Here is a 19,775-nt window from a genome sequence, read left to right as displayed (position 1 = left end):
GTTTTTGATGAGTGAATTTGCGGGTACCGAAATATGGACATAAAGGGTAGTATCTTTTGATTGCATTGGCATAGGAGTTTAAATATTTCACACTGCTAAGGAAATGTACACCTTAGTATGTGACATAAATTTCAACTTGATTCCTCTACCTGTTACTCAGAAAAAGTGGTACATGCAATGATTCCCTTCTAACGGATTGAAGTACAAAACACTAAAAATCAACAGAAGGAATCACTCATGAGTTCCACAGTGCCGTAAGTAGTACAGCTAGCACAATGAGTGTGCATAGGGAGTTAAAAAGACTGGCGTGCAGTGGTCGAGTAGGTTCTCATAAACCGTACATTCCTGCAGTGAATGATATGAGTCTCTTGAAATGGCGCAAAGAGTGATGTGAGTGCAGTGGTAGTCACGCTGTATCCTGTGGCAGTCCGACGGGTAGCAGCAAATCACAGCGTATCGGTCAGGAGAGATTCGAGACTTCGAACGTCAACAAAGCACTGGATGTCCCCTGAGTAACAAATGTACCGCGGACATTTCAGCAGTTCTAAGGCTACCCAAATCGACTGTGTCGACAGGGAAATTGGGAAGAGGTGATGTTATGGTGTGTTGGTGGTGTTCGTAGTTAGAATCCGGTCCCCACAGAGTGCTTAAGAAAATGCTAAATAAGGAAGGACATGTTCACATTTCACAGCGTTATACAATATGTAGAGAAGAGGAACAATTAGCCCGCATCTCGTGGTCGTGCGGTAGCGTTCTCGCTTCCCACGCCCGGGTTCCCGGGTTCGATTCCCGGCGGGGTCAGGGATTTTCTCTGCCTCGTGATGGCTGGGTGTTGTGTGATGTCCTTAGGTTAGTTAGGTTTAAGTAGTTCTAAGTTCTAGGGGACTGATGACCATAGATGTTAAGTCCCATAGTGCTCAGAGCCATTTGAACCAGCCATTTGAACAATTCGGAGACGATGGATGTATCAGAATAACAATTTACCCTGTCATAAAGCAGCGCCTGTGAGGCAGTGCTTTGAATACAGTAACATTCCTGAAACAGTGTAGTCTGCCCAGGTAATAATGGCCGTATACTTTTGATCAGATAATGTAGATGGAGCAACGATGTATCTATGTATTCCAACTGACAATATTTTACTCAGTCATAAATTTTCAGTAATAGAGTTCATTGTAACACAAATACCCTTCATGCACCCAAGTTGTCGAATGTTGGGTTCCACGGACAATGCTTACGAACACGTCGTTAGTTGTGGTATCGACCATTAAGTAACTGAAACCCTCCGTCAGACATAGAGAATTACTACGTCATCATTCTGACTGACGAATTGCTTCTGTTACTCTCTGGACCATTCCACAAGTTACGTACACTGAAAATTTGGCGTGACAGGTGTCCTCTATGATTTGTAGAATGCTTCGACACAGCTCTGCTTTTGCTATAGTTGTACTGGCTACAATTGTAAAATTACGTCCTTTAGAGCAGCTTTATAACTTAAACATAACAATAAAGATCTTGCTGCTGGTGTCTTTAGTCCACAGACATGTTACATACAGCTTTCCACGTTAGTCCCGCCTGTGCATATCTATCCATCTCTGCATAACTGTAGCTTCCTACATACACTTAATCTGCTTATTGTAGTGGAGCCTTCATTCTTATATTCATGACGACATTAATTATATTTTCATGTCTTGGGATGTGTCCTAATAATAGATTTTTTAAACCAGTTTCTTCCATAAAATTCTTTTATTTCCACTTTGTTTCAGGAGGATGTCTTTAGATCTACACTCCTATTTTCAACAGTTTTCTGTAGCATAAATTGTAAAAAGATGCTGTTCCCTTCCTATTGTACTGTTTATCCTCCATGTTTCGTTTCGGTACAGGGCTAGGCTCCGCACAAATAGTTTCAGAAAATCTTCCTACAATATAAATTTGTGTTCAGTGTATATATATCTTTTCCAGCAAACGTTTTTTTCTTCTTGTTTCAACTCTGCATTTTGTATGTTCTTCATTTCTGCTATCATATGTTATTCAAATCCCCAAATAGCAAAATTAGTTGCTGCGTTCAATGTTCCATTTCTTTATCATGTCCTTTTATTCGACCTATTTTTTTTATTACGAGAGTACTGAAGGGCGATCTGTTCTAATTGTTAAAAACCATTCAAAAGCCAAGATCGCACAAAAATATTTTATTGGAGACAACCGTTTTTTCTCAGTCTTAGCTGTCATTTTTAGGCCATAAATGTTTTTTGTTGTGTGACATATTGGTTTTACGCTGAACATCGTGCACAAGATGTCGACTGGCTAGAACTCAGCACTTACAGACGTTTCTCATCTTGTCCAAAAGGCACTGTCCATTTACATATTGTTCACAGATGCTTGTTACGTGAAACAAATACGGTACATGGCCTTTTGGACTAGGTGCTGTGCGTTTTTAAACATTTCAGCGATGACAGAAGTTTATAATGTGCTGAGTTTTCTCCACTTGACAACTTGTGCATCAGGTTCAGCGTAAAATGAACTTTTTTACTACAAAAAATATTTAACACCTGAAGACGGCAGTAAAGACTTTGAAACTGGTTGCCTTTTGTGCGACCTTGGCTTTGAGTGGTTTTTAACGATAGTTTTATTCAACTTCATTCTATTACTTTTATTTTTGTCGATGTTCGTCTTATATGCTGTCTTTAAGATACAGTCCATTCCTCCCAAATGGTACTCCACATGCTCTCTCTCCCTTGACAGAACTACAATGTCATCAACAAACCTTAAAGTTTTTATTTCTTCTTCCTGAACGTCAATAACGCTTAGAAAATTATCTTTGGTTTCCTTTACTGCTTACTCAACCTATAAACTGAGTATAGGATACAACTTTGTTTCGCTCCCATCAGAAGCACTGCCCCATTTTCAAGTCTTTCCACACTCATAATTTCAGTATGGTTTAAGCTGAAGTTACAACTAACCTTTGATTAAGGAGGAGGAGGAGATTAGTGTTTAACGTCCCGTCGACAACGAGGTCATTAGAGACGGAGCGCGCAAGCTCGTGTGAGGGAAGGATGGGGAAGGAAATCGGCCGTGACCTGTCAAAGGAACCATCCCGGCATTTGTCTGAAGCGATTTAGGGAAATCACGGAAAACCTAAATCAGGATGGCCGGAGACGGGATTGTTTGATTAAGTAATCAATTCAATGTCCTATGGCTCATTTGCACGATAAATGGTAATGATGTGGAGCGAGTCATTTTACAGTCACATCGCAAATTTATTTGTAAATGTGACTAAGCTGATGATTCAAAATTTTAATTTTTTTATTTTATTTTTTTAATATGATGATGTGAGATAATAAATGCAACCCACCACCTTTTACATGTTCCAATAATAGAAACTCCTCTACAGAATGGAATGTGATGAAGAAACTTTTCAGTTTGACTAATTTTGCTTTGCTGTGTATCAAACATTTTAAAGCACCGCATAAGCGATCAAAATTTTTGGTTGCAACTTTGTGCACCCTGTTTCGCGCTAACGACAAATCCCATTGTGGAGTAATGATCGTCACTTCTCTTGTGGTATTGTATTTATGTACATCATTGTTCCTCTTGAACAGCAGTGGATTATTTGCAACATACTTCATTGGGGGGGGGGGGGGGGGATAAATGCGCTGCGAAGCAATGTTCAAAATGCTTAACTACTTAAACAAGTCTAGAAGGTGATTGTGTGTGAACACCACATATTATTGTCATAGCACGTGTTTGAACAATGAAGACTTTCTTTCTTTAAGCTGAGTTACCCCACATAACTGAATGAATAGATGCAAAATATGTCAACTTACTGTGTGTCTCTTTCCAAGATTTTCAATGATCCTAAGTGCAAATGTGGCTGAACTAAATAGTTTCAGGAATTTCAAAATGTGGTTTTTCCATTTCAAATTCTCATCAATAAGGGCACCTAAGTATTCATTATTTTCTCATAATGTGCTACATTTATCATTTGTGTAGTGCGTCTCTATGTGGATAACTGAATATTTTATGATTTTTAAAACTGACAGTGAGGTCATTCACAATAAATCAGTTAGCAGCACTTTTAAGAACATTGCTTACCATACCTTCTGTTGCTGTATACGCTTGTATGTTAGATGGAAGATTGTTTACATGTATGAGGAACAGTAGTATAACTAAAATTGAGCCGTGGGAATACCATAACTGATTTCTCCCCAGTCAATAGAATCTCTGCTGATTATGTTGCTTGAGCTACTTAATACAGCTTCTGTATTCTTTTGTTCGATATGACATTATATAGTGGTTGGCTATATCATCAATCGCATAAAACGCAGTCTGTTGAGGAGAGGCAAGAAGTTATTGACATCTTTAACATATTTTGCCTGAGGCAGGATTCGAACCTGCGGCCGTAGCGGTCACGCGGTTCGAGACTGAAGCGCCTAGAACCGCACTGCCACACCGGCCGGCTGTTTGTCTCCATGTTTTGAAATTGTGTTCGGTCTTAATAAATACAACGATTCCTCCTTTTCCCAGATTAGTTATACATTAGTAAGATGCTAGAGTAAAAACCTTCATATTTAATGTCTCTATCACCTGTGGTTTTGTGGAGTTGAAATAGGCACAGAATATCTACCTTTTCAGAGAACAAAAAGCTTTTTTATTTAATTGATCAGTGCTATAATATTCTGATGAAGTTAGTACGCCATACTTTCCTGTGGACTCTTAAGCATTTGTGGGGTTCATCCGTTATTTTAACTTATAGCACAGCAGGTTTCGCTAATGATGATTATAATGCAAAAAGAGGTTCCGCTCTGACAGGACCTAACACAGTTGGCTGTTATCTGAATCAGTAAATGTGTTTCTATGGTCCGAGTAACGTTTGTGTAGTAGTTGACACAGTACGGATAGAATAGATAAAAGCAAGGGACCAAAGATTGAACCTTGTGGGATACCAAAATGAAAAGTAGCGTTTGTTTGGAAGTTTACACCGTATGGAAAAAATAGATAAAAATAATGGACCTAAGATGGAACCTTGTGGGACACCAAAACGGAGATCTCCTGTGCCCGCAGCTCCGGCTGGCGGCGCTGAACGAGCCGCTGTCGGGTGACATGCACGGCATCCGGGGCGCGGACAACGCGTGCTACCGGCAGGCGCGCAGGGCCGGCTTCCGGGGCACCTTCCGGGCGCTGCTGGCGTCGCGCGTCCAGAACGCAGACTCCATAGTGCGGCCCGCAGACCGCTCGCTGCCCGTCGTCAACACCAAGGTACCGCGCTCTGCTCTCTCTGTTACAGCAGGTCTAACGTGCCGTGCATATCTAATAATATTCATCAAATGACATTGCTGTTGGAAGCTGTGTTTCCTATAGCGGCTATAAACAAATTGTCGACTTCATGCAACTGGCAGTTAACATTTAACAAGCATCTGATTAACCCATTGTCACTATTGTTACAGAGCATGGAAAATATTTTATTTTTAGCTTCGAATTGTTGTTAGTCATTGTAACACAAGGGATGGACTGATAAACATACCAAACATCAGATAAGCGCTGTGAACAAGAATGGAAAGCCTTTTACGTTTAATTTAACTATCTTAATTGCGTCTGTAGCAGAGTGCTGGCGATGGAAAGCTCAGAACTGAGATTGGTGAAAATAATACAAACAATCGTAATGTGTGACCGCATTACTAAAGTGTAGTATGTATATCTCCTGGGGGTAGTCCAGCGGAGTGTCATGGGGCCGTTTCTGTTCACAGTATATGTAGACGTGTTCCAGTGAGTAACAGCTGAAGCTCAGTGTGACTGTTAGCAAACGATGCTGTTTTTTCTAAAATGGTAGATGCCACAAAACTACAGCGAAGTCTGGGAAGTCTTGTAGAGGACCGGCGGTAGGCAGTTGACACCGAACGTAGAGAACGCAAGATATTGCGTATGAACAATGTACGAGATCAATTACCATTCGAGTCTACTGTACGCAATAAATCACTGGAAACAGTAGCAACCGTAAAGGATCTGGGAATAATACTTCAGAGAGCCATAAATTAGAATGGCCACATAAAACGTATTGTACGAAGTGCAGACGCCAGGTTCAGATTCATCGGTAAAATAACGAAGTAATGTAACTCATGCGCAAAAAATAGCGGCTTAATAAGTGTTACTTTAAAAGATTCTTGCTTGTATTAATAAAGGACATAGGCAAGAACCAAAGAAGAGCGGCATGTTCGTCACCTGATCGTAAGCGCGAGTTCGTTACAGAGATGCTTCACAAACTCTTCTGCCAGACGTTAAAAGAGAGGCGTTGTGCATTAGGGAAATGTTTGCTACTGAGTTTGTGGGAGCGTATACTCTAAGAACTGTGGAGCAACATTCTACCAGTTCACACACGTTTCGCGAAATGACTGTAGCGACAAAATCGGAGAAATAATCCTGCCCCGTCCATTGCTGACAAATAGTGTCTATTCACTATGACTTTTACGACTTAAACGCGAAGGTAAATGGTTTATTGAGAAGCTAGGATTTCACACTACTACAGTGTTAAAAAAACATGATTTTTGAACTGTGTATTTAGATCAAAATCAACCGAGAAACTTTATATAAATCACAAATCGAGCGAAATGAAAATTATCATTATTCTTTTCTAACAATGAAGCAAGATCGTAAGAGATGGAAAAGAGCCACCGTGGTACAACAACCGAGTTAGAAAACTGCTGCGGAATCACAGGGAAATTCACAGCAAACATAAACATAGCCAAAGCCTTGCAGACAAACAAAAATTACGCGAAGCGAAATTGAAACATCCCCTTAGAAAAATTATAAATGACTGTGCTTAAACTGACACACAATATTTTTAGCGCAACGCTGTCTGACTTTCAAAAATCCCTACAAAAGAATGGCCCTGGCTTACAATAACCTATACCTTTCGTGAATCACTTACCTCACAAAAATCTTCGTTACTCAAACTAATGCAATACAGCGTGCGCCAATACTGCCAGCTGAATAAAAGATTCTAACTGCTGAAGGCACTAACTAGTCATAGGCATAGTTAACAAATGAAAGATTTTGATGGAGAACGGACAATTTATTTACCTTAATAGTGTTCAAAAGTCATAATATATATATCAGTTCATGACATCCAGTCTTACAAATTTACTCTTTCTGATGGACACACGTCCAAATCGTCCGCTCTCAAAATTCTGCCATCTCTCTCCCCACATCCACCACTGCTGGCGGCTCACCTCCAACTGCGCAACGCTACACGCTGTTCAAATCTAACTGCCCAACACTACAATAACAATGTTCCAACAATGCAAATCAGCCATAGACTGCGCACACCACAATCAGTGATTTTCATAAGAGGGCTACGTGGCATTACCAACATAAAAACCTAAACAGCCTACTTACAAAATGTAGTGTGAGGAGGGCTATGCGAGAGGCGTTCAATGAATTCGAAGGTAAAGTTGTATGTACTGACTCGGCAGAAAATCCTAAGAAATTTTGGTCTTATGTCAAAGCGGTAGGTGGATCAAAACAAAATGTCCAGACACTCTGTGACCAAAATGATACTGAAACAGAGGATGACAGACTAAAGGCCGATATACTAAATGTATTTTTCCTATTTTTCCAAAGCTGTTTCACAGAGGAAGACTGCATTGTAGTTCCTTCTCTAGATTGTCGCACAGATGACAAAATGATAGATATCGAAATAGATGACAGAGGGATAGAGAAACAATTAAAATCGCTCAAAAGAGGAAAGGCCGCTGGACCTGATGGGATACCAGTTCGATTTTACACAGAGTACGCGAAGGAACTTGCCCCCCTTTCTTGCAGCGGTGTACCGTAGGTCTCTAGAAGAGCGTAGCGTTCCAAAGGATTGGAAAAGGGCACAGGTCATTCCCGTTTTCAAGAAGGGACGTCGAACAGATGTGCAGAACTATAAACCTATATCTGTAACGTCGATCTGTTGTAGAATTTTGGAACACGTATTATGTTAGAGTATAATGACTTTTCTGGAGACTAGAAATCTACTCTGTAGGAATCAGCATGGGTTTCGAAAAAGAAGATCGTGTGAAACCCAGCTCGCGCTATTCGTCCACGAGACTCAGAGGGCCATAGACACGGACTCCCAGGTAGATGCCGTGTTTCTTGACTTCCGCAAGGCGTTCGATACAGTTCCCCACAGTCGTTTGATGAACAAAGTAAGAGCATATGGACTATCAGACCAATTGTGAGTTTGGATTGAAGAGTTCCTAGATAACAGAACGCAGCATGTCATTCTCAATGGAGAGAAGTCCTCCGAAGTAAGAGTGATTTCAGGTGTGCCGCAGGGGAGTGTCGTAGGACCGTTGCTATTCAAAATATACATAAATGACCTTGTGGATGACATCGGAAGTTCACTGAGGCTTTTTGCGGATGATGCTGTGGTATATCGAGAGGTTGTAACAATGGAAAATTGTACAGATATGCAGGAGGACCCGCAGCGAATTGACACATAGAGCAGGGAATGACAATTGAATCGCAATGTAGACAAGTGTAATGTGCTGCGAATACATAGAAAGAAAGATCCCTTATCATTTAGCTACAATATATCAGGTCAGCAACTGGAAGCAGTTAATTAAATAAATTATCTGGGAGTACGCATTAGGAGTGATTTAAAATGGAATGATCATATAAAGTTGATCGTCGGTAAAGCAGATGCCAGGCTGAGATTCATTGGAAGAATCCTAAGGAAATGCCATCCGAAAACAAAGGAAATAGGTTACAGTAAGCTTGTTCGCCCACTGCTTGAATACTGCTCAGCAGTGTGGGATCCGTACCAGATAGGGTTGATAGAAAAGATTGAGAACATCCAACGGAGAGCAGCGCGCTTCATTACAGGATCATTTAGTTATCGCGAAAGCGTTACGGAGATGATAGATAAACTCCAGTGGAAGACTGCGGGAGAGACGCTCAGTAGCTCGGTACGGGTTTTTGCTGAAGTTTCGAAAACATACCTTCACCGTAGAGTCAAGCAGTATATTGCTCCCTCCTACGTATATCTCGCGAAGAGAACCATGAGCATAAAATCAGAGAGATTAGAGCCCACACAGAGGCATACCGATAATCCTTCTTTCCACGAACAATACGAGACTGGAATAGAACGGAGAACCGATAGAGGTACTCAGGGTACCCTCCGCCACACACCGTCAGGTGGCTTGCGGAGTATGGATGTAGATGTAGATATAACAATCGTTCGCATGACTACATGCCTCTCCCTTCTCCTTTTCTTTTCATTCCCAGCCTAATTCCCTCTCCCACTTCATACTGTTTCTTTATCGTTTTGTGTACTCTTCTAGCCCTAGTAGTAATTTCAACCATTCATACCCCACTGAGTAGTCGTGAATTTATTATAGCACTGAAAGTTTACACGTTTTCATGAACTATTACGTTAAGTAAACATAGATAATGTATCGTGAGCTTTTGACAGAAGTGGTAAAACAATGCTTGCAATACAGATGAACTATTTCTCATCGTGCATTAGTGTGCGACTTTTATATCGATCTAGGAATGAGTATTTACGCTATGACAAGTTTCACAGCGTCAAAGTCGGAAAAGTGGGTTTTCCTCCTTTAAAAAAATGGTTCAAATGGCTCTGAGCACGATGGGACTTAACATCTGTGGTCATCAGTCCCCTAGAACTTAGAACTACTTAAACCTAAGTAACCTAAGGACATCACACACATCCATGCCCGAGGCAGGATTCGAACCTGCGACCGTAGCAGTCGCGCGGCTCCGGACTGAGCGCCTAGAACCGCGAGACCACCGCGGCCGGCTTTCCTCCTTTCCCAGAGTGGACAGCCGGACCGTTCGAGCAGGGAACGCTTGAATGAGCGTGATGCAAGTCGACCGAAAATTTGACGTCTGCCGGACTTTAACGAAACCACGTGCATCGAGCGTAAACGGCAGATTCAGACCTCTGTGACGTTGCTAAACGGGTAAAAGGTTGTTCCTCGAGTACGTGAGGAGTGTGGCCCGTCCTCAGTACGAAAACACTTATAGTATGTAACCAAAATTGGTAGCACTGTGTGATATTAGGACAACCGGTTAACACGAGCGACGCGTGTTATTGCCTTATTTTATTTATTCTCTATTAGGGGCTAAACATTGCGATAACTGTGTAGTAGCAAACGCCAAAATCTAGATTTATCTCCGCTATCCATTTTAAGTTGTGTGGCGGAGGGAACTTTGTGTACTGTCTTCGCTTCCACTTTGTGTACTGTCTTCGCTTCACCTCCCCCATTTCCTGTACCAGGCTCCTCAACCACCCCGCTTCCTTTCCTTGTTCCAATCGCGAAATGATTTTCTTTCGCGGTCCTTTGTGAGATATACGAGAAAAAATATGTTAGGTAGTTCTTCTCGCAATGTCGACAGTGGACCACATCGCGTTATAGAGCACCTATCTTGCAGCGTTTGCCACTTGACTTGGGCTGCTATCCTTGACTCGTTTCTCGTTCTTACTAAATGAATCCGTGACGAAATATGCTGCTCTTCTTTGAGTCTTCTGTGTTTACCGTAAACAGTACCCAGTAGCGGACACAGGTTGAGACAGGAATCGCTCGAATTAGATTTTTCCCTTATGCGGAGGATTCCTGAGTACTCTTCCAGTAACTCTGAGTCCAGCTTCTACCTTCATTGCGATGCTAATTATATGGCCCTCCCACTGTTCATTGGACACATTCCGCTTATTTAATGGATGAATTAAAAGCTGCACCAGTCACTTTAGTACTTTTTAAGGTGCTATATCTTTAGACAGCCTACGATGCTTTGCAGGCTCAATAAAAAAAGCAATCATAGGTTTTTTTGGATCAGTCCGTGATGATGAAAAACGTGGATGCAGATTGTCCATGCTGAACATATGAAAGGTTCTTTCAGTAGAAAACGGTAACTATAACATGAGAAAATACACCTACAATATTCGCGCGAAAAATTACCGGTGCAGGAAAAATTTTGCTTTAATTACGCATAGCCCTCGACTAGATCCGCGTGAACTCAAATTCACGAGGAAATAGCACCCATCAAAGAGCAGTGTTCACGTTTGAGAGCTGATGCCCATCCCGTCAACATATAAACGCAGTTTTCCGGGAAAGATTTCTGCACAACGGACAAACGAACATCTGAAGGAAAAACTCGCCTAAAGGGAGCGTTGGATGGCATTCTTGACTAAGAAGCCCCGACCGGTTGGTTCGGCCACGCAGTTCGAAATGTTTTTGCTCTTCGCGCATAATGAAATCTTTACTTCGCGATGCGTGATTTGTGCGTGAATAGTAACTTTTGCATTGTGTTTGTCCTATTTATTGCGATCAGACAGAAAGAGAGGGGAGAGAGGGGTTGTAACTCGGTGTGCCGGCACAGAGCCTACTCCTCTCTAATACAAACGGGAGGGGGGGGGGGTCTAGACGCCTGGAATTTCACCCAGGACGCTGGCACACCGCCGGATAATTACACTGCTGGCCATTAAAATTGCTACACCAAGAAGAAATGCAGATGATCAACGGTATTCATTGGACAAATATACTATACCACAACTGAGATATGATTACATTTTCACGCAATTTGCGTGCATAGATCCCGATAATTCAGTACCCAGAACAACCACCTCTGGCCGTAGTAACGGCTTAGATACGCCTGGGCATTGACTCAAACAGAGCTTGGATGGCGAGTACAGGTACAGCTGCCCATGCAGCTTCAACACGATACCACAGTTCATCACGAGTAGTGACTGGCGTAATGTGACGAGCCAGTTGCTAGGCCACAATTGACCAGACGTTTCCAATTGGTGAGAGATGTGGAGAATGTGCTGGCCAGGGCAGCAGTCGAACATTTTCTGTATCTAGAAAGGCCCGTACAGGACCTGCAACATGCGGTCGTACATTATCCTGCTGAAGTGTAGGGTTTCGCAGGGATCGAATGAAGGGTAGAGCCACAGGTCGTAACACATCTGAAATGTAAATTCCGTGTTCAAAGTGCCGTCAATGCGAACAAGAGGTGACCGAGACGTGTAAGCAATGGCACCCCATACCACCACGCCGGGTGATGCGCCAGTATGGCGATGACGAATACACGCTTCCAATGTGCGTTCACCGCGATGTCGCCCAACACGGATGCGACCATCATGATGCTGTAAACAGAACCTGGATTCATCCGAAGAAATGACGATTTGCCATTCGTGCACCCAGGTTTGTTGTTGAGTACACCATCGTAGGCGCTCCTGTCTGTGATGCAGCGTCAAGGGTAATCGCAGACATGGTCTCCGAGCTGATAGTCCATGCTGGTGCGAACGTCGTCGTACTGTTCGTGCAGATGGTTGTTTTCTTGCAAACGTCCCCACCTGCTGACTCAGGGATCGAGACATGGCTGCACGATCCGCTACAGCCATGTGGATAAGATGCCTGTCATCTAGACTGCTAGTGATACGAGGCCGTTGGGATCCAGCATGGCGTTCCGTATTACCCTCCTGAACCCACCGATTTCATATTCTGCTAACAGTCATTGGATTTCGACCAACTCTAGCAGCAGTGTCGCGATACAATAAACCGCAATCGCGATAGGCTACAATCCGAGCTTTAACAAAGTCGGAAACCTGATGGTACGCATTTCTCCTCGTTACACGAGGCATCACAACATCGTTTCACCAGGCAACGCCGGTCAATTGCTGTTTGTGTATGAGACATCAGTTGGAAACTTTCCTCATTTCAGCACGTTGTAGGTGTCGCCACCTGCTCCAACCTTGTGTGAATGCTGTGAAAAGCTAATAATTTGCATAACACAGCATCTTCTTGCTGTCGATTAAATTTCGCGCCTGACGCGTCATCTTCGTGGTGTAGCAACTTTAATGGCCAGTAGTGTAGGCCGTCACCTCTAGATGCGGGGGTGGGATTCGAAGCAACTACCTCCGAGCGCCACCACAACACAATGCGTTAGCGACCTCGACGAAGGACGACAATTGTGTCCTCTAAGCTGACTGTAATTTATGTTTTTCACTCGGTAAGTTACGATTTACTCTACTCCAAGAAAATACTATAAAGAGCTTAATGAAGCGGTCATAAATCTTCCCCAGACGAGCGATCTGTGCTGTGTATCTCATTGTACTTACAATATGCTTCTCTGTTTGCAGGGCGAAATCTTGTTCACTTCGTGGAGAGATATGTTCAACGGCGACGAAGCACCCTTCCCGAGAGCAGCGAGAATTTTCAGCTTCAACGGCAAGAACATCATGACCGACTACGGCTGGTAAGTCCATTTGTTGAGGTCTAATCAGTAACACAGCTCTGTCGCTGTGCTTTATGAAAGCGACAGACGTTAAGTGCCTGTGGGCAACTAGATGAGCTGTTTCTTTCTTTGGCCGAGCGGGATTAGCCAAGCGATAGAAGGCGCTGCAGTCATGGACTGTGCGGCTGGTCCCGGCGGAGGTTCGTGTCCTCCCTCGGGCATGGGTGTGTGTGTGTTTGTCCTTAGGATAATTTAGGCTAAGTAGTGTGTAAGCTTAGGGACTGATGACCTTAGCGGTTAAGTCCCTTAAGATTTCACACACATTTGAAAGTTTTTTTTTGTTTCTTTCTTTTCTTATATAGCAGCATTTGCCTTCTGCACATATGATGGGCGCTCGATAAGTAACGCAACAAATGTTTCTTCTTGACTAATTTCGTTTGATAAACGAAGAATTTGTTGTGGGACGTCGTGCAGCATTCCTGCTTCAACCCCTATAGTTTCACGAATTTCGTATAAGTGGCGGCGCTATACATAGACTTTAAAATGGCATCTTGACGGAGGTGCGTCCCAAGCAGAGAGCTGTCTTTTAGTTGAAAAGAAGAGCATTGCAGGCGCTTGCAGAGTGACTACGGAGACGTGACGGTGAACAAAAGCACGGTGAGTCGTTGGACGAGGGTGTCACCATCGCAACAAGTTCGCGTAAACCTATCCGATCTCGCGCCTGCCGGCCGACCGCACACATCTGTGACACCTGCGATGTTGGAACGTGAGGACACTCTCACTGGAGGTTACTGATTATCACCATCAAACACCTCGCTGCACAACTGGACGTCTCTGTCGCTAGGCACTCTCGTCCATTACTTGGGATACTCAAAAGTGCCCGCTGTGTTCCTCGCAGAAGAACATAAAATGCAACGGAGGACCATCTGTGCGGAATTGCTTGCGCGTTACGAGACTGATGGTGACAGTTTTATGTCGAACGTTGATCCATCACTTCGGATCGTAAGCAAACCAGCGAACCATGGTGTGGCGCCGCACCACCTCTCGTCTGAAGAAAAAGTTCGAAGTTGCACCCTCAGACGGTAAAGGTGTGGCGACCGTCTTCTGGGACTCAGGAGGGGTTATTCTGTTTGATGACCTCTCTCATGGTGCAATGATGATGCTGTAATTTACCGTCTAGTAAGGTCACCCGAAGACCAGTATCAGTTGCAAAGCGATTTAGAAAAGATTGCTGTATGGTGTGGCTGGTGGCAGTTGACGCTAAGTAACGAAAAGTGTGAGGTGATCCACACGAGTTCCAAAAGAAATCCGTTGGAATTCGATTACTCGACAAATAGTACAATTCTCAAGGCTGTCAATTCAACTAAATACCTGGTTGTTAAAATTACGAACAACTTCAGTTGGAAAGACCACATAGATAAAATTGTGGGGAAGGCGAGCCAAAGGTTGCGTTTCATTGGCAGGACACTTAGAAGATGCATCAAGTCCACTAAAGAGACAGCTTACACTACACTCGTTCGTCCTCTGTTAGAATATTGCTGCGCGGTGTGGGATCCTTACTTGGTGGGACTGACGGAGGACATCGAAAAGGTGCAAAAAAGGGCAGCTCGTTTTGTATTATCACATAATAGGGGAGAGAGTGTGGCAGATATGATACGCGAGTTGGGATGGAAGTCATTAAAGCAAATACGTTTTTCGTCACGGCGAGATCTATTTACGAAATTTCAGTCACCAACCTTATCTTCCGAATGCGAAAATATTTTGTTGAGCCGAACCTACATAGGTAGGAATGATCTTCAAAATAAAATAAGAGAAATTAGAGCTTGAACAGAAAGGTTTAGGTGGTCGTTTTTCCCGCGCACTGTTCGGGAGTAGAATGGTAGAGAGATAGTATGATTGTGGTTCGATGAACCCTCTGGCAAGCACTTAAATGTGAATTGCAGAGTAGTCATGTAGATGTAGATGTAGATGTAGAATATTAATATAGACCAAAGAACCGTCCGTTCACATTGAGAGGGACATTACAAAGGGTAGATTCATTACGTCCCGGTATGTTGCATAGACACTCCATCCTCATCAAAATGCGTGACAATATTTGCAATTAGCGTACATCCTGTGACTGTGAGAGCGGTACGAACCGAGGAAGCGAGCCGAAGCAGAGACGGCTGTTGCAGGTCGAAGAAGCTGGTGTGGCACGGCTCGACACCGGAGGGGGAGCGCAAGATGGACGCCTACTGCGACGCGTGGCAGTCGACGAGCGGCGAGGGCCTGGCGTCGCCCTTAGCGTCGGGACGGCTGCTGGCGCAGGAGCGGTTCGCGTGCGGCGCGCGGCTCGCCGTGCTCTGCATCGAGGCCAGCAGCCAGCTGCCGGCCAGGAGGCGGCGCCGCGGCGCCGGGGGCGGCGCCGGCGGCGGCGACGACGACGACGACGACGACGGCGACGAAGCGGGAGAGTACCGGCCGCTGGACGACGAGCACCAGTGAGAGCGGGTGGCGAGCTGGTCCACCGAGTCTCACCTGCAGATGAACGGTCAATACAGAGCAGACAAGAGTGTGTGCTGCGAGTTTTGGACAACTGCGGATGAAACTCAACCCCCCATAATCGTCTGACTCTTGTGTACTTGCGTAGGCTTCCACCCGTGAAAATCAGATAGTATGTGTTCATCACGGAAATAGTAAATTTTAACATCTTTCGTACACTCTTGCATAAAACGCCCATTGCACTTACAAACTGTTACAGATCGTTTCTGTTACTGGTTCACATGATACCGCTCTACAAATAGAAAAAAAAGTATGAAATCTTCATTTTCTTTCTTACATGTAATTCCCTCCTTCGATCTAATCAGTTGATGTTTCAATTTTTTTCACAAGTACCCTGACTGAGGTAAAAATTACTATGAACATTACACCTACTAACAACTTACATAAAAAAACTGAAAACTGTTCTTCACTTTTCCGTTTCCGACTTCCCCTTTTTGAAAGATAGATCCCCTCTTCCGTCTAATTTGTTGTGGTTTCTATTTTTATCATAAGGGCCCTGAGCGAGGTAAAAATGTTAACATGACACCTCTTAACACTGAAAAACTTCCTAACAACGTTGTTCTCCACTTGCCTCTTTCCAGTAAATATGATTACTGCAGTTTTAATTTTATAATCTAGGCAGTTAATATACATTGTTATCTACCTATCTATGTATCCCACAAGGATCCATGCACTATGATTGTGGCAAAATGGTGTGTAATATTCCCTCACTTCACAGAGTGACAAATAATTGTGCCCATACATCTTAATGACCCTTGTAATATCTAGTGATAATTAATGACGCATAATATGGACAACAGTACTTCAAGTATCATATGGATACTCAATACATTTTTTTATCTTTGTTGATGTATGTGTGATACTTTTCTAATTCACCTGTCATAAGATGTATCTCTTGACAATGTATGTGATCACTAGTCATCCAAGGCCTTATCAATTAAGTTCATATGAAACTGTTAGATTGAGGAACTGTTAACCTGTAGAAATACTACAGGTATGGCTCTATCTGCTACCATAAATATCTTACCCCTTTTCTCAAGCAGCTGTAAGTCTGCACAGATAGAGGAATTATATTTGATTCATCTTTCTATTATTACTATTCTACTGTATATTAATGAATATCTCTTTATCTAATGAATTCAGTTTTTGATAGACATTCCTTGCAACAAAATTTGCAGAGTATTAATATATACTACTTTATGTCAATGTGGTGAAAACAAGAATTGCTCTCTATATGTTTACCTATATCTTTCCATTGAGTTTGATATACATACGATTTGAATTTTTAGAACTGGTACTTCCTATACTTTCTTCTATGACTGTCAATGGTATGAATGCTGCAGTGATACATAATGCACTTTCCCAGATGACAAAATGTTACGTGATGTTTAGAACATAAATTTCTTGAACTATACTTCCTCACCATGGGAACGCATCCTAAATGTTTTAGAATACAGTAAACGTTACTTGGGATAATTTTGGTAGGCTTCCCATCATAACAAAAATAATATGTAGGTTCGATTTATCCTTTGAATAGAAATAACATGTACAGTAAATTTATTTCAACATAACTTCCCATAAAAATTCTTTTTTACTTAAATATTAACTGTTTATACTTATATAGCGTTTTAATCAAACAATGTCAAAATAATATTTTCATTCTGCATTTGATTACTATTTCAGGGATGATGATGAAATGATTTAATTTTCGAAACATACTTAAATGTACTGACAGAGACAACACATTTTTCAACTCTGAGACATGTAGTGCATTTATCAACAACACGAATTACCGTCCTTAATTTTATAAGCTTACACTGAATGCTCATCTACATGTTACTTAATTGGACAATACCAGGTTCTGAGTTTCCTGGAGTATATTTAAACCTACTATTTGTTATGACAGACTCTATTAAAGCTACCTTAAGCTTGAAAAGAGTTTATAATACTTAATGATTCAAGAAGAAAAAGGTGTAATTTTAACTTGTGACACTGAAGATAGATTGTACATTAGTTGGGAGTGTATATAACAAACGTGTTACATTTACAGAGAATAATAAGAGTGACTTTATTTTTCAACGCTTTAGTGTGCTACACGAGGCAATATTGGCACAAATATTCCCAAAGACTGGCAAGTTCATAAGATATGTGTGTACAGAATGTTGTTTAGTGCTTTCACCAGACACCTATTTTAAAGTCGCTGTAAGAGATGTAGAGCTGTAGGAATGGAAGAGTTGAGTGACTTTTAAGGTAGAAGATCGACTGCGTTGTGCGCGGCAGCCAGCTTATACGTGGCGATGCAATACTGAGCCCTGTTCAGAATCCGGCCGCTTTAATTTTTGTACAAACTTGAGAGCGTTCCTTACTTATAAACGTACCATAACTGCAGATATACTATCTACCGTCTGCATAACATGAATATTTGTAAAGTTGTGAATGAAGAAATGTCTGACCATGGCTTCACTGATACTGTTTAATTCCGCTCCTTCTCTTACACTATTCGCGTCGACAAGTAATGTTTCTATTCAGGGATCTCTTTCTACTTATAGAATAGATATAAAATATCCCTTGACAAGGCGAACAATTCCACTGCCATGTATTATTTGATATTTGCCGTAGTATAAGATGTACTTACAGTCGAACTGTTAAACATTTTTTCTCTAATTAATTTTACATATCCACGACTATTTAACATTTCTTCTTCGTACTTCAAAGACTTGAAAAAGATTTTATTATTGTTTCAAATACGTGGAAATGTGATGCGTATCTGTTCAATGAACAATGAAGCTAAAGTGTTACTTCACATTTTCATGCAACTGAAATCGTTATACGTTCTGGCGTGTGCAGTCATTCGGCTGCCTACCTTACTTTCTCATTTTTGCAAAAGGGGCGTTAAAACCACGGATAAAACCTAGGAAACTTAAAATGTCTGAAACTTCATGTAAGAATGGAAGTTCTTAAATGTTGTCTAACTGTTAAACAACATCCTTCCTTCTGTAACGTATACATTTTTGTCTAGTTAAGAATAACATTGTTGATGTTTAGAAGCTGTGTAGATCAATTATGATTTCAGTTACACTGGTATGAGAAATAAATCTATGTCGAGTGTTTACGTGTGTTATTGTTTCTACAAGTAGTCCCGTTACTTCCCATCATAAGTCATTCCATTTTCCAAAGTGTGTGATACTCATTATTCAGCAGTGATGTAACTCATGGAGTGGTGAATTTTCTTCGAGATACAGTGTTTCCAGATGTTTTCTGAGAAATAAGGTGAGTTTTCTAGACTGTGAGCATGCCATCTATACAGACTGTATCACAGTTAACACAGAAACTAAATACACGACACAGCAGGATAAGCACCCTGTTACCACAGGTCCGCGAACTAGCTGCTTGTGAGGTAACTGCTAAAGTGTGGTCATGATACGCCGCTGAATCCATTATGAATTAGTGCCTCACTTAGCACAAACCGTTTAAAATGTAAAATTTTCTATTAAGTTCCATCTGGCGGCTCAAATTACACCTATGGCAAACATTAACAAGGGATGAAATACACCTTCAGCACGTTAGGTGTTACAATTTGCTGCACCCTCTTGCCCGCTGGAGGAGGTTTTTCACATGTCGTCCTCTCACTTGGATACAACACTAACTCTGCGGTGAGTTACATATGCTTAACGGCCCCAAGACACCTCGTAACGCTGAACAAGGCTGTAAAATTCACTGCACCATATTTTGAACGATATTCAACTCACGAATGTGGTTCAAGGTGAACAGGTCGAAATGAGCCTCCAAGACAACCCGATCGCAATACTCTGGAATTTTTTTCTCGCTGGGATCATACCGAATGTGAAGTGTTTAACGTTCCCATCGAAATATTTAAAAAACTGGATTTATTACGGTTATTCTCGTTCCAGTCAACAGTGGAGAGCGGGAATAATAATTCTTCCAACACCTGTAGGAGTGTACTTCAATCTCCAAGACGTTTCCGGTGTCGATGCTCAAGAGAC

General features: G+C 42.1%; 1 protein-coding gene across 1 annotated transcript in view; it reads left to right on the top strand.

The window, feature by feature from the left end:
* LOC126474854 (collagen alpha-1(XVIII) chain-like) overlaps positions 1-18,881 on the top strand; it is a 513,154-nt gene extending 494,273 nt beyond the window's left edge. The window contains exons 18-20 of the mRNA XM_050102334.1: positions 5,059-5,253; positions 13,136-13,251; positions 15,405-18,881. Of these exons, the coding sequence (XP_049958291.1) occupies positions 5,059-5,253; positions 13,136-13,251; positions 15,405-15,714 (621 nt within the window). The 3' untranslated portion in view covers positions 15,715-18,881. The remainder of the gene's footprint in view (positions 1-5,058; positions 5,254-13,135; positions 13,252-15,404) is intronic.
* Positions 18,882-19,775: the final 894 nt, after the last annotated feature.

The sequence above is a fragment of the Schistocerca serialis genome, chromosome 4 (genome assembly GCF_023864345.2).
Source record: "Schistocerca serialis cubense isolate TAMUIC-IGC-003099 chromosome 4, iqSchSeri2.2, whole genome shotgun sequence".
NCBI lineage: Eukaryota > Metazoa > Arthropoda > Insecta > Orthoptera > Acrididae > Schistocerca > Schistocerca serialis.
The sequence above is the reverse complement of the archived record's forward strand: the minus strand, read 5'-3'. Positions and strand labels throughout refer to the sequence as shown.